This window comes from Rattus norvegicus, chromosome 18, assembly GCF_036323735.1.
Source record: "Rattus norvegicus strain BN/NHsdMcwi chromosome 18, GRCr8, whole genome shotgun sequence".
Lineage (NCBI taxonomy): Eukaryota > Metazoa > Chordata > Mammalia > Rodentia > Muridae > Rattus > Rattus norvegicus.
The window spans coordinates 52,471,517-52,487,896 of NC_086036.1; the positions used below are offsets into that span (position 1 = coordinate 52,471,517).

The following is a 16,380-nucleotide window of genomic DNA, read 5'->3' on the forward strand; positions in this document are numbered from 1 at the left end:
AATGACTAATGGCTGGCTGTGGGGTACAGAAAAGGAGGTAAAAGAGGAGCTCAGAGACAGGAGTAAAGGGCACTGAACGGCTGCAGTGAGTGGAAGATCAAAAGGGCACCCCAAAAGTGCAAATCTGAGGTGTTACAGTAATTGCAGCTAGTGTTAGCATCTCAGGACTGACAAATAAAATTTATAAATGACTTCTAAAACTGCTTCCTCCAGCAACAAGAGCTGTTATTGTCACATTGATTTTAAAATTAAATGCTATAGAATTTTCTTGCTTTAATGAGAAGGCAGATCCAAGTGATAAACAGAGTAATGATTAAAGCAATTACGAGAATAAGAATGAGAACTAGTGCATCAGTACTCTTAATCCTTTACCCGCACAGGCAGCGTTGGCCGCCATATTTAGAAGATGCATGCTCATCTCCAGATGAAATTGCGGAGTCCCATTGGCTGCCGTGAATACGCTGCCCTTTGGTAAGACTGGGAAAAGTCAATTAGCGATGTCACTTGTTAAAAAAAAAAATCTGCCTGCACCTGGCTCTCATTTGTTCTCCGGCTGAGAAACCAAAGACAACTTTTTATGGCTGTGGTCAAACAGCAAGTTCATTTCAGCTGGGGATGATCAAACGGTCAGCCTCTCCCAGGCCAATGAGGTTTGCCTTTCACTTTCAACTTGTTCAATCATCATTAACTCTGAAAATGGTCGCATTCCATTTGTGCAATGAGAATTTCCCCGTTGGTGACCGTCTGGGTGAGGTTTTTGTAGGTGAGGCCCTAAATCTTGTAGAGCACCTCACACATTCTCAAGGTCATTTGCCTTGTTGCCTTGTTTAATGACAGCAGTGACCATCCTGCCAGTCAGGCTGGAACTTGACACTGGCAACTTTGAAGAGCCTTCTGTAGGTGTTAGACTGAGATGGGAAAGGATCATGGCACTTTTAAAACACTATAGTGTGAGCACATGAACACCCATCAACAGCCCTTTCTCTCCGGGATTTTTGCCAGTCTGAAGATCTCAGTAAAGAAGACCTCTGGGAGGGATCCATTTAAAAGCCTGATTTCCTCACCCTGGGAAGCCAGCTTCCCTGGAGAGGCTGCAATGGCAAATTGGGGAGATTCCAAGAGTTTCTGGAAAGGAGAAATAGACCTCTTTTTCCCTTTGCTTTTGGGCTTAGAAAATCTTCATGCTGTCTGTTTATTATTTCACTGTATCTGTCCCTCAGCAGAGGGGCTATGACATGATAGGGTCCTGAGAACCTGGTACAGGGCCAGATCCTGACAGGCAATCTACAAATATGAACTTCTGTAAGTGACTGTCAAGTAGCAAAATGGCTACACAAAGAGGTCACTTGATGAGGCCTTCACAAAAGCAGAGCCTGCTGGGGCAAGGCCAACATTGCACTGTTTGGGAATTAAGTCACAGATCAGACTAGTTCTAGTTCTAAGTTCCAGTTAATGTTTCAAGGTCAAAACCCCGAGAACATATGTACAGAGCTTTCAGTGTCTCGGCGTCGGCATCCACTACATGGCTTGCAGGAATGGCTTTTTATTTCAGATTCGAGGTCTGCTTGCTGTTTCCCCTAGGATAGCCTTGGCTCACTCACCTGATTCTCAGCATGTCTGTAGTACAGGCTGTACTTTGGCCCCTCTCAGCACTCTCTGCCTTTAACATTGTTAAAATATTTATTGTTGCCAACAACGGTGCTTTAATTGGCTAGCAGGGTTTGGAGGTAGGAGAGGGGGCAGAAATACCCTAAATAACTATCTTCCTTCAATTACTCTAAAACCAGCCCAGTCCCTGGGTCTCAGGGAAAATCCTGTGCATCTAAAAACAAAGGAGAACATCCTACTACTTGGGCAACTGAACTGAAGCATCACCTTTTACAGAAAGAAATCCCAATGCAAGGCAATTCACTAAAGGCGGCAGAAAGACCTTTGCCCATTTTCATGTTTTCATGTTTTGCCCATTTCATGCTTTCATGTTTCTTGACTCTAAGTGTTTTATACCCAGTAATTGGGTTAATCCTTACAGTCGTTTCAAGAGGTGAGATGGCTTATTGTGGTGACAGAACTTAGGAAATCTGGTCTAGTCCACTGTGCTATGCAGCTATCCTTCCTCAAGAAGACTTCAGGGATGAACAGCCCTGTACCCTTATGTGTTGTTTCAAGGTGGGTGGCTGTTATGTGGATGGCTGTTATGTGGAGAGGGCTTGATATGTATGCTCTGTCTCATAGGAATTAACGAACCGAGATCATTAACTAAACTTCCCCTTTCTCCTGACACTGAATTCTTCTTTCTTGTTGCCACCCCTGTGGAGGTCCTCTTCTGCTGTTGGGTCCAGAATGAGAGAGTAAGCTGTCCCTCTCGGTGTCTGCCTGCTCCCCCCACCCCCATTTCCTTCTCGTTCAAAGCTAATGCTGCGCTTCAGTGAGGCTCTACAGGATTTGGGCTGGAGCATAAAAGCAGACATCATTTGCTCATTGCATCTGAGTTTTCAAGATGTGCTCCACGTACTGACCTCCACTAACGGCCTGGGTTTGCGCTCCACTGCAAACCTGAAGTGGCAGAGTTCACAGTAGCTGGTATTTGAGGATGACAGCCAGTGCTCCAGGCAGCTCCGATGGATTGTCCCCAAGGTCCCAGTACATTCACATGGAGAGAGTAAGTCCTCTTGGCTGCTGCCCTCATGGCAGATTCTGCACATTGGCCGGTCATTGAAGGGGCTGCAAGAGAAGGAGGGGTACCTGCTGGTCACTGGGTGGAAACCCACTGCCCTGAGGAAGGCCCTTAATCTGCATCATTTGGGCCCTCCGCAGTGGCAGCTGCTCAGAATACAAACTGCTTTAAGTTCTTCCCTTTATAGTTGTATGTGTGCTTGAATATATTCCTCCGGACACTGTTGGCTCATGGTGTCTTTTGGTGTGTGATATCAGAAACCAGAGTCTTAATGACCTGACTTTTTTTTTAATTTGCTGAATATAGGCAAATAATCCTACCATTCTTCCCCCCTCTATTTGTTGAAATACTTCTAGGTATAAACATCACCTTTTACATGGTTACCTAGTCCTTCTAGGTATAAACATCACCTTTTACATGGTTACCTAGTCCTTCTAGGTATAAACATCACCTTTTACATGGTTACCTAGTCCTTCTAGGTATAAACATCACCTTTTACATGGTTACCCAGTCCTTCTAGGTATAAACATCACCTTTTACATGGTTACCTAGTCCTTCTAGGTATAAACATCACTTTTTACATGGTTACCTAGTCCTTCTAGGTATAAACATCACCTTTTACATGGTTACCTAGTGATGTGGTTTGAATAGGTTGGTTAGGATTTATAATTGTTTTATTATTGCTTGTTTTGAAAAATATAATGTGTAACTTCAAAGTGATAAAAGACTTGGTATCACTGTGAGTTGATAGGTTTAAATATGTGTAGATATCTTAATTTACAGGGTTTTTTTGATGTGTATCTCTGTGTGTGTATTTACATGTGTGTAGGCATATATATATATCTATATATATCTATCTATATATATATATATATGCACACATTCACATGTGTGTATGCTAGGGCCCACAAGTTGAGGCTGGGTATCATCCTAGATATTGCTTTTCATTTTACTCAGATCCAGCAAATAGATAACTGGTCTAGTCAGCCACTTTGCTCTGGAGATTTCCCTCTTCCTACCTCACAAGTACCGAGATTACAAATAAGCAGCCACATCTGCTTGGCTTTGATGTAGGTGAAGGCCCAAACGCTGGTCCTCATGCTTGTGCGAAAAGTACTTCATCTACCAAACCATCTTTGTTTTTTTCTATACTCCCCAGCCCATATTTTTGTCTCGACACAGGAACAGTCAGGCAAACTACCAATCAAACTGAATTGTGAGCTGGAGAGACGGCTCCACAGTTAATTGCACCTCTTCTTCCAGAAGATGGGGCTCATTTTCCAGAGTCCACATGGTGGCTCACAACACCAGCAACTCCAGTTCTAGGGAACCCAACATCTTTTGACCTTTGCAGGCACCAGCCAGACGTGGTGCACATTCACAAACACACATGCAGACAAAACACTCACACACATAAAGTTAATCTACAAAAGTCAGTCATCACCATTAAGAACATATTCTTTGAACAGCCATTTTTATTTTATTACTTAATTCTACACGTGTGAGTGTTCTGCCTGCATGTATGTCTGTGCACCACATGCATACCTGGTACCCACTGAAGTCAGAAGAGGGCACTGGATCCATGGAACTGGAGTTATGGATGGTTCTAAGCCACCATGAGGTTGCTGGGAACTGAAACTGTGTTCTCTGTGAGAGCAATGAGTGTTTTAAACATTTGAGTCATCATTTTAGTCCCCAAAACAAACTCTTTTGAAATGACATCAATTGTAGTATCTAGATAAACTGCATATTTTGAGTCAGAAGGAGGTGCAGGCAAGGTCCCTGTCATTTCTCTTCAGTTCTGCAGGAGAGCAAGAACAGGGGAATAAAATGGTCACAGACTCTGAGGCAGAGTAGACTGGGGCACAATGCTGAGGTGTGGCTGGTCCTTGGAGCTTGAGGAGGATACTCTCTGGGACGCTGAAGACACTATACTGAAGGCAAGTGGTAAAGTTGTCTAGTGAGGTGGCCTCTGTCTAGAGTTCTGCATTCAAGTGTGGAAAAGCCACTCGCTCACATTTCTTGAAGAGAACTTGGCATGGTGAGTGGCCCCCAGCTCTGCAATCTGGCTGCCTGGGCTCAAACCCAAGCTCTGGGGTTTGTCTGTAAGCTTTGAAGAAGTAACTTCATCTCCCCATACTTTAGTCTCCTGATCTCTAAAATGGGCTCAGAAGTGGAGCCTTCTGTATTGTGATTGCGAGGGTGTAAAAAAGTTGGTCTAGAGCAGAGACTTACATATAGAGGACTGGCAGACAGCCAAGCCTTGTTAATGCTAGCTACTGTCACTTGCAGAATGACTCGGGCCAAGGAAAACCAAGTAGCATATCCCTCACCATGTACGCTTAAAGGAAACATCAAATTAAGATAGCCTCCTTTTTCAACGAGAGGGGCCAGCTCCCTCTATGAATGACATTTTAAAAGAATGCTGTCATTCCTTTGATAACCTAGTCTCTTTTCACACTCTCTGCTCTCTTTCTCCCACGTTCTCCAGAGATGATGCTAACCTGCGTCCATGCCCCATTACTTTTTAATGCTATCTTTGATCCAAATGGAGCCAACCACAGAAACACAGGCTTCTCTTGGAATGTCCCTGAGAGTAAATGAAAGCTAGAGACAGGCAGGATTGTCCTTTCTCTAGCCCAGGAGACCCTACATGCTCTGGGGAGAGGAAGGTGAGAAAAAAGGTGGCAGCTGGCTTTTGTCCTTTGGCCTCCTTTGTTCATTTGGAGTCATAGGCAGGAAAAATTGTAGCCTTTGGTGTGCAGTGCTGTGTGGTCTAGGAGTAGGTGAAAGAGAGGCACACACCACACACACACAGTTACACACAGTCAGTCACATAGACACAGACGCAGACACACAGTCACAGTCAGTCACTTACACACACAGACACACACACACAGACACACACACACATACAGAGAGAGAGAGAGAGAGAGAGAGAGAGAGAGAGAGAGAGAGAGAGCGCTCTCAGTTACATCAAACAGCCTTCCATTCTTGATCAAATAAGGTGACTGATTGAGCCTCCTAGGATGGCTGGTGTACACAGAGGGCCAATGACATTCACCTCCTCTTTATGTTCTGAGCCCTAACCAATTGCTAGAAATTCTCCAAGAAGTGGGAAATATACATTACATACTTTCCTTGCTTTCTATGACAGACACACATTTTAAAGATTGATTTTATTATTTTTAACAGTGTGTGTGTGTGTGTGTGTGTGTGTGTGTGTGTGTGTGTGTGTGTACACGAGTACTTGCCTAAGGAGGTCAGAAGTGTCAGCCTCCCTGGAACTGGAATTATAGGAGGCTGTGAACGGCCTGGTATGGGTACCAGGAAAATATAAGATTTTTTTTCTTTCTGAAAGAAAATTGGAGACTACGTGGTACCTCCATTATCTTGGCAGCCTATAGCTCCTAATACGCCACGGACAACAGCAGGGTCAAGGAGCTGGCCTGAATCAGTGGCCTCCAGGCTGTCCAGAGCCCTCCCTCTTCTGCACATAGGGAAACCAGTTGAAAGAGCAGTAGTTCCCAGGCTGGAGTGTGCATGAAGAGGCAGGGATGGGGTTGCAGAGTGTGAAGGAGGGGCTGCAGAACAGCAAAAGGAGACTCACTCAGAGATCAGCCCAGACAGCATAGCCACTGGGTAGCGATAACCGGCATGCACACTGCGATGTTACTTCACAAGTTTTAGCTACAGAACCAGGCATGGTGGCACATGCCTCTAATCCCAGTATGCAAGGGCCGGACGCAGGATCCGGCCTTCAAAGCCATTCTCGGCTGCAAAGTGGGTTTGGGGCTAGCCTGGGCTACTCAAGGCCTTAGCTCTATCCCACAAATTGCTTTGACTCCGTCACCTGAAATCAGACGACGACGTCTTCATTTTGTCCTAACAAAGGGCTAGCGTTGTGAGCTGCTGGAGATCCGAGGACAAAACAAGCCACAACAGTGTCAAAATGACGAATGCAAAGCAGGCCCACGTCTTGTGGCTCTTCCCTGCCTGCTCTCTATAGCGGCTTCAGGAGGAACGTGACAACATGAATTTTAGCTGTATGCTCCTGCTGCTGTGGACACAGCAGCAACAGAACTTGGGTAGTCTTTTTAAAATTATTTTTTCCCCAACACCTCTCTTTCCTGACACAAAGACCTGAGCACTAATTACACTCCCATTAGCATTCTCCACCTGACAAACAGCTCTTTGGATCAATTGTAGATTCATTCGTTTTTAACCGTGGCACTACCTCTGGGTGGCAAGAGTCCGCACTACTGTTGACAGCAGCTGCCCGTCCTTGGCTGAAACTTGCATGACATACTGTGGCTGCCCATTCACTAGGCTGCCACAGTCCTCCACCGTCTTCACCACAGGCGCAGCTGAGCTGGTGCAGTCTGGCAAGACTTCGGGCAGGTGACTGCAGCGACTGGTTGTCATGGCAACAGACAGCAATTACTCTGTTAATGGCTTCCACACTCATAGAGGACTTCCATCTAAGAGAGATCAGAAAACAGTTAACTTGGCGGGATGGTTAATGGAAAATGGAGAATTATGGGCTACCGACATCAGCATGTCATTATTTAATATAAATATGAGGGTAGCTTAGATGTAGCATTTTCATCTTGTTACTATTTAACACGAGCGTACTCACATACATTTGCACACACCCACTCACAGACACATAGGCCACAAGAGTTATGAACACCTGCTTATGAACAAGACAGCAAGCGTATGTGTATATATACACACATTCAGGAGCCCAGCTTTCTGGGAGGAACAGAGTGATCGCTCCGAAGCCCAGATCTGAAGAGGAGATAAGCAATCCTCCCGCTCTGCCCCAGAGATGCAATAAGTCTTTGTTGACATTCTCTAAAAGTTACTAGAATCATTATTAAAACTGCTCGTAACTATTTTTTTCTTGTAAGCAATTTTTTCTCTATGCAGTTTTATTCAGAGATATTGAGATTAAAAACCAGGGAGAAGAAAAGGGAAGGAAAAGCAAAGATTTTGGCTAACTTGTACATTCTGAGGCATCATTTGCCAAGCGTGGTCATTCAATCACTTTTCAAGCTCTGCCACATCTGTGTCCTGTAATAAAACACTCTACCTTGCAAGCCACAGGCTAGCTTCTCGTTAAGAAGCTCTCCCAGCTGAGCCAGTGTCCATCAGCTGTGCAGGCAAGGATTAGGTGGATGGACTGTTTTGTTTTTCAAGTGGACATTGAAATACATACCACTGGCTTTTTGTTCGTGTATCACTCAACAGCCACAGGCACGTGTGTGCATCCTGAGAAAACATGCAGGATTCCTTGCACCCGGAGGTGAGGTGACCACACCCACTGTGCCCTCTCCATCATCCCGTTCACCTCATACTCCACGTGGCCTGAGCTTAGTAGTCAGGACTGGCTCAGACAGAGCTCTTGTCCACAAGCAGCCAAGGTTATCAGAGCTCAAGTCCAGCTAATGCAAACCTTGTCTTTCCCCTCCAACTTCCCCTCCAACAAGATACTTGGGATTCCTCCAGGGGTGGTTTCTTCCTGGAGATGTGTCCCTACTCATTGCATTTTACTTGATCCCTACAGGACTGGAAAATGGGATCTGTCCACTTTCAGAATGATGTGTGCATCAGGACAAATGTTCTCAGATGTACTTGAGTGGACAGGTTCCCTCCTGAGAAGCCCAGGTCTGACTCTTTGAGATAAATGGCCATGATCTCTATCCTTGCTATGGAGGTGTGTGGCTGGTTTCCTTTTTCCTTATCCAGAATCTTCTCAGGGTATTTGTATTTATGTGTTCCTGTCTAGCAGCCCTCTGCATTCTATAATGGGGAAATGGCCATGGATACCAATCCTTGGTCAGGGGGTGATGCAGGAACACAGGCAATGGCTGTCTATTTATGTCATCTCACAGACTTAATATTGAAAAGTTTAAAAAAATAGAGAGTTGGTATAGAACATAGTTTTATTTTTCAAAAAATAGGATTAGTTGGGTCCTGGGGGGATAGCTATGTGGATAAAGTGCTTGCTGTGGAAGAATGAAGACCAGAGTCCAGGCCCCCAGAACCCACACGCAGGCAGTCGATATGGCTACTGCCTGTAACCTAGCACTCAGAAGACAGAATCAGGGGATTACAGGAGAAAGCTAGCTAGTCAGGATGATGGGAATTGGTGAGCTCTAGGCAGAGAGAGGGGGAGAGAGAGAGAGAGAGAGAGAGAGAGAGAGAGAGAGAGAGAGAGGAGGGAGAGAGACACTGAGGCATCTGAGGCATCAAGTCAACTTTGGACTTGTGTGACACAATCATATGCACAATCATGTTAACATGAATACACATGTGAAAATAGGTTATATTGCATATGTGATATGTTCTAGAAAGCACAGGCAACCCCACTTCTGAACCGTAAAACTCCTTTTGGGCAGATACCTTTTTGGTTTTCTTGGCAGACATAGCAGGGTGGAGATTGATTGTTGCTGAACCAGAGACTTTTTTCCTTTTAAATGGAGTTACAGTAGCTCTCAGGCCAACAAACAAAAGGATGTTAAAAGATGGTCTTCCTCTAAAACTGTGTGTAACCCCTCCTCTAGCCTACCCTGACAAAAACTCTTTGACATGATTTTAAATTCTCATAATGCCTCGCAGCCACAGAGTGCAGCTTCCTGGCACAGCTCTCTTGCTTCACAAAGCAGCCATAGATGAAGAGGCAGGGGTGTGTTGGCAGGAAAAGCAGACACAGTGACCTTCTGCCGCATGGAATCACTATGTCTGGATGCACTCTGAGAGTCTATTTTTGGCTTTTGCATAACTGCAGCCCAGAGAGTCAAGCGCTTTCTCCCTTTGCTTGCTGAACAGAAGGGGGCAGGGAAGGGTGCACAGCGGCTGGTGGGGGCTGGGGCTTTCCCTAGTTAGGTTACCCAATTCAGGCATGGTCGGTCATTCACTAGCACAAGAATGAAGTAGCGACCTACATCCAGAACAAAATATTCTAGAAGCTGTTTCTCTTGGACTTATTTTTTCATCTACTATTTAGCTTTAAAGTGATATACTTCATTTCACTTCTCATAAGCAAAGGGATAACATCAGCCACTTGATTAGTGGGTTGTGAGCATTTGTGTTCAACATGAAGGGACATGCCCATCTCTGCTGTGCTTCTCCTTCAAACAAACCACCTGCTGCCTTTACCGTATCATGTCTGTAGAGCCATGTACTTCAGAAAATCTAAGCCAGTGCTTCTCAACCTTCCTAATGCTGTGACCCTTTAGCGGAGTTCCTGACATTGTGGTGACCCCACTCATCTAATTATTTTCATTGCTTCCCCATAGCTGTAATTTGCTACTGTTATAAATCATAATGTAAATAACTACATTTTCCCATGATCTTAGGTAACCAGAGTGACAGGATCATTCAATCCCCAAAGGAGTTGCAACCCACAGGTTGAGAACGCTACCCTAAGCCATCAAGTGGCTTAGGAGTAAACTGAGCAGCTATTCCAATCTAGCTACCCTGGAAGAACAAACCAGCATGCCTATTCTCTACTGCTGAATACCTCTGAGATTCAAAGACTGACATGCTGGCAGAGAATCCCACTAGTCCTAAAAAGACTATTCTTTGAACTGAAACTGGGGTGGGAGGGATCACTCAGAGGATGAATGTGCTTGATCACAGCAGAGATGGTTGAGTTGGTTCCAGCCCCGGATGAATGGATCCAATCAGTTACTCATGCAGAGGAGGAGAGAAGGGAGCACACTGTGCCCTGATCTTATGGAGGAAGAAGTTCAGGGGTTGAGGTGAGGCATGGGTGGGCAGAAGCAGGCCTGCAGGCTCTATGCAACAATTGGCATGCATATGTTGCACCTGGGGCAGTGACAAATGGCCCAGCACATTTCCCTGTCTGGGTTGGAACCTCTTGGGAAAACAGCAGGCGGTTGCCTTGGATGCTCTAAAGGGCTGAACCGTGGGTTTACAGTCACACTGGTCTTCCCCTGATCTTTTTGTAGCATTTCAAGTACCATTCAACTGCCTTCTCAATGGGAAAAGAAAGCAGCTTCCAAGCCCATCTAGGAATTTCTGCACTGCCAGGAGGAAGTTATGGATATGCAAACTTGAAATCCCAAGCTGCGCTGGAGGACAGTCCTTTGTCGACTGGGGTTGACACCACGTACAATTTCACTCTCAGGTTGAGAGTAAAGGATGATTTGGTACTAGGCGAACTCAGCCGCACACAGTGGGAAGAGTAGGCGTAGGTGAACAGGAGGGGGACAGTGAACATGGATCAGGAGGCTAAATAAATGAAAGCCTGATTAGAGAATTGTTAGAATAAAAAGCTTGTCTGTTAAAAATATGACCCTTGCAAAGGACAGAGTACAGGTTTTACAAAAGCAGGAGCCCCAACCAGGCTGCAGCTAATCATTGCCGGGTTTCTGGAACAGTGTGCCACTGGTAAGTGATTTCCATGGGAACATGGCCGGCACTACAAAGATGCAGACTCTAGGCGGGGAGGGAGGGAAGGAAGGGAAGCATTCGAAAAGCACTTCAGGCTCACCTTTACTGTCCAGCGCCTCAGCAACCGGATAGCTCCATGAGGAGCACAAAATACAACACCCCCTCCCCGAAACAAAAACAATCCCACCTCTGTTCTTAGAGGTACACCATTTATTGTGGTGTCCAATGTGGCATGATGTCACCTACAATGTGTTGGGCTGCACCCACGGCTTTGTGGGAAACACATAGTCTGGGTAGCAGGTTGCACATACAGGAGATGTGTCATTCAACAGATAAATGATGAGGACAAGACAGTCTTTCAGACATCCCTGATCACTTCTGATTATATGAACCTTGGGTATTTTTATTTCACGAGTTACCTTACCTGGTGGTTTGTGAGTAATTGCTAAGTTTTCCTTTGCTATAATATAATACTTGAGGCTGGAAACTTATTAAGCTCAAAGTTTCAAAGCTAAAACTCAAACAGCATGGTGCTAATGAGAAGAAGGGTCTCCCAGAATGCATGCCATGGAGGTGGACAGGATCACAGTAGAGCTTTTCTACGGGGAGAGAACACAGCAGGAGAGAGCAAACTTCAGATCTTTCAGATCCGTAAACATGTGGGGACATGGCTCAGAAGGTCAAAGTGCTCGCTGAGCCCTCCTGGGGACCTGGTCTCAGAACCCACATAAAACCTTGATGCAGTGGTCTGCATCTATAGTCCCACTGCCCCTCTGGCAAGGTGGGAGGCAGGAAGGAGACTTGCCCAGGAGCTCCAAAGCCAGTTAGCCTTGGTGTGTGTGTGTGTGTGTGTGTGTGTGTGTGTGTGTGTGTGTGTGTGTGTGCGCGCGTGTAGGAACACAAATAATGAGAGATTTCAAACACGGTGGAAGGAGAAACCAACTCCTCTGAAGTTGTCTCTGACCTCCATGTGCATGTTGTGGCACATATGTTCACACACACACACACACACACACACACAGATACACGCAGATATACACAAACACATACACACTCGTATATACACATACATACACATGCACACATACATATACATGTGCACATATGCAACATAAACATGCTCACATACATATACCTAAACACATATACACACACTCTCACACACATGCACATATACACAGACACACACATGTACACACATACATATACATACATAACAAACACACATATACATACTCACGCCCCCTAGAATATAGTTTCTCATGCTTTGGTGACCCCCAGCCACAAAATTATTTCCTTGCTACTTCATAATTGTGATTTTACTACTGCTGTAAATTATAATGTAAATATCTGATGTGCAGGATATCTGATATGTGACCCCTGTGAAAGGGTTATTTGAGTCCCTTTGGAGTTGTGATCCACAGGCTGAGAACCACTGTTCTAATCCAGCTCTAGGTTCCATTTCTTAAATGTTCAACTACTCCACCATCATTGTGACATTGAGGACCAAGTTCCTAACACATGACCTTTTGGGGTACAAACTATATTCTGATAACAGCCCAAGATAAGGAAATGATTTTAGAGTTGGGATCTGGGTGCTGGAAAGCTGACTGAGTAGTTAAGAGCATTGGCTGTTCTTTCAGAGGACCCACGTTCATTTCCAAGCATCCACATGGCAGCCTACAACCATCTATAACTCTTGTTCCAGGGGATCTGCTACCCTTGCCTGGCTTCCTTGGGAATCAGGCACCCATGTGGTACATAAACATACATGCAGGAAAAAACATCAATACACACACACACACACACACACACACACACACACACACACAAGTATAAAGTTAAAATATGTTAATAAAGTTGGGACATTTATGTACACATAATTTATGTTTTAAACTATGTTCATCTTAATTCCTAATTTTTTCTAGCCTGGACTATATCTGATTTCTGTTTTTTAAAATCACCATCCCCCATGGTGTTTAGCCTATTTTGTACTGTAGTTTTGCATTATACTTGAACACTGACATTGTGTCACTCCACGTGTTGGACAGGGAATCTTGTCCATGTTCACAGACTTCATGTAGAGATGAAAATGTTCAATTACGTTGATGCTGTGACATTGGAGATGCTTGGGTCTATGTGTTACAGCAGCCACTTACTTTTACCTCAGCTAATCTAGCACCGGAGAACATACTGGAAAACAAAGCCTTCCTCCAGCATTCCTTTCCAGGTCCAATTGTACTAGAACTGCATTTTCAGTACAAAGTCTACTTTCATCTCTTAGGTGCAGGCTAAGAGGCAGAAATTTGTTAGATTAACATCTCTGAGTTTCTAATTTATACACAAGGTTTAAAAGTCTAAGAGTGTGAGTGCTGGCTAGTATTAAGTTGCGTGTGTGAACTGCCCTGGTGGTCTGCAGCAAAGGTAAGGCTTCAGTCAACCTTAATGCCTAACTGTAGAGGTCTTAAGAATTAGTAACTAAAAATAGCAGTGATCCTTGTGCAGAGTAGCTAGCAGTCAACGAGCATCAAGTCAAGTGAGATGAGCGCACCTCAAAGATCTGCTCTATCGTCTTGTAGTCACGGTTAGCAGTAATATATTGAACACTTAAACATTTATTAGAGGACTAGAGCTCATGTAATGTTATTCAATGAACTACCAAGATAAGAGAGGTGGGAGCTATAGGTGCCAACTTGTTCTGGAAGGGTCTTGGGTCACCTTCATAACCAGAGCTAGTCAACAGAGCAAATCCAAGAAAAAAAACACTTATTAATTCTTCTATCTAAATACACCTTTGAAAAAAAATTGAGGGTATGTTAGCTAGTCATAGAAGTTTCTAGTAGTATAGGGTGCAGCTATCTTAACTTTTACTTGACATTTCCCAAGGAGAAGTGTGGGGAACCGAACAGTCTGGAGCCCCAGGCCTCTTCCGGGCTACAGAGACCAGCAACTTCTCATTGCCATCCATGTCTTTGATAGTTCAGGGGGGAAAGACATCACAGAACTATGGCTATCCTCTTGCTTGCAGAGTTCCATGTCATTAACAGTGGTCCAGAACTCAGAAGCCTAATTTCAATTTCCCTTCATGATCTGCACCATAAAGGAGCTGTAAAAGATCCTCTAGTTTTCTTTGAGGGCTACCTGCCCAAGGAACATGGCCTCTCTCAATGGGTGGGCAACACAGGGCAGTGGTTGAAATGGGCAAAGTGGCAAGACTGGTCTGTCTGCGAACTTCCATTCTGAGGTAACTTGGCAGACAGGATTCTCAGAGCAGTTCCTGAGAATAGAAAAGCTCTTTGATGGAACATTCCCTTGGCTTCTCAGGCATGTTAAAAGCAGACAGTGCATCGCATGGCTGATGGGCAGAGTATCTTGAATGTTCAGAGCAAATAAGGGGAGGTAGAAAAATCACACAGTGACCTTCCTTTCCAATGAAAATGGAGCAAATGACTAATTTCAGAACTATTAACGATATTTCTTCTGAGAACAGGACACAAAGGCTTTCCAAGGGGATTTCTGGGACACAATTACCAGCAACACTGACGTTTTCAAAAACACGCCAAGGAGGCCATTCACTGCGCACGCGGAGCCACAGAGTAACTGCTTCATTACTTAGATGGCCATGGCCAGGCTGTGCTTACAGACTCAGGCTTCCAAACTTCCTCTGGATGCTTCACCGACCTCATTAATGTAGAACACAGTATGTCATTCCATGTTTTAATAAACATGCCATCAGGCACTGGATGAGTCTGTAGAGGGAGGCACTGGCTTACACAATAACCAAAAGCACAAACCAAACCAAACCAAAACTAAACTAAATTAAACTAAACAAATCCCCCGCCCTTTTCTGTTGTCTCCTTAGTTCTGTCTCGTGCTTGTTGTCACACATACAGCGCACAGTAAACAAGTGAATTGCTTGTTTCGAAGCCTGATGAAGGTTTTGACTGTGGGATAATGCCATTTTCTTGAGGAATGTGTAAATATCAATGATAGGGAGGTAAAGCTACGGCCCAGCATAAGGGAAGCCCGCCACACTCCGAGTTCTGATAACACGTTCCTAGTGCACTGTGTTAAAGTTATATTCAGAGTTATTTATCATTTCTAGTTCATGTAATTAATTCTGATTTGTAACCACAAGAAGTATCAGAAGCATCAGACAAGCCTTATTTTTCTCATTAAAAATGACTATATTTTCTCTTCACTCAGGTAAAAACCTTCTCATTCTGCTGAAGGCAAATAAAGTACCAATTATCATATTTATACATATTTTCCCCCTGAAGAAGTACTCATGAAATTAATTCAGATTTTGGAGGCTATCCATTTTTTCCATTTAATTTTAATTAGAGAGATGAAAATGGCAATTAAAAAATCCCATAACAACTCTGTGTGTTCAAAGATACATCGGCAGCTGAATTACACTTGTAAATAACAACTGGCTCGTGCACACAGAGCCCCCGCTATGCTGAGGAGGAGGTAGGGCTCCATAGAGGAGTTCTGAGGGCAGGTCAAGAAGTTTAGAAACACCATGTTAGAAAGTAGTAAGGGGAGGGGTGGGCAGACAAACAGAGGGAGATGTTTATATGATGCCTCTTGGAAAGGAAATACATAAGTATAGTGTAGTTTTCAAATGACTCTCGGAGCGCCCTGTGCCAACCAAACACGCTCCCTGTCCAGCATGCATGAGGACATGAAGGCAGGGGAAAGTGTGTTGGCAAGAAAAGAAACTCCCTAGTTACAAGGAGGCTAACACAATTTAAACTAGAAGTTCCTAATTTGTTGTTAGAATCATATCTGTGCGCTATCAGCATGCAAATGAATGCCTGGCATTGAGGAAGTTGATCTGGGATTGGTCCCTTTACTTGCCTTTCTATCCTCAAACCACCCAGCATTAGCTGTACAGATATGCCAGTTCTTCACTTGAGCCTCCTGTGTTCCCAGGTAGGGCCGACTACTATAAGCCAGGGTTGTTCATGGGCTTTCCTCAAAAACACCAAGTCTTTCAAATGTGGTCAATAGACATGAATGACTTGGTCTCCAACTCCTTCTGTATTTAGTTGTGTGTGTGTGTGTGTGTGTGTGTGTGTGTGTGTGTGTGTGTGTGTGTGTGTGTACTACTAGTATCTGCTTTGACGCTTTTATAAAGGTAAGTAAAAATCACAGAAATGCCTCAGGGAATTGCTTTTCTTGGCCATAGACCGTGCTCTCTGACTCTCCTCTTCTGATTTCCAAAATTCACCTGTACCCTTTTGAGGGTCTTGTTATGTTTCTTAGCCTGGTCTCAA

General features: G+C 44.4%; 1 protein-coding gene across 3 annotated transcripts in view; it reads right to left on the reverse strand.

The window, feature by feature from the left end:
* The window catches only part of Marchf3 (membrane associated ring-CH-type finger 3), a 152,030-nt gene that overhangs the window by 36,225 nt on the left and 99,425 nt on the right, over positions 1–16,380 (reverse strand). For all 3 annotated transcript variants that reach the window (XM_006254749.5, XM_063277492.1, NM_001007759.1), the window contains 2 exons: positions 6,912–7,155; positions 2,517–2,721 (listed from right to left, as the gene is read on the reverse strand). In XM_006254749.5, coding sequence (XP_006254811.1) covers positions 2,517–2,721; positions 6,912–7,099 — 393 coding nt within the window. In that variant the 5' untranslated portion in view covers positions 7,100–7,155. The remainder of the gene's footprint in view (positions 1–2,516; positions 2,722–6,911; positions 7,156–16,380) is intronic.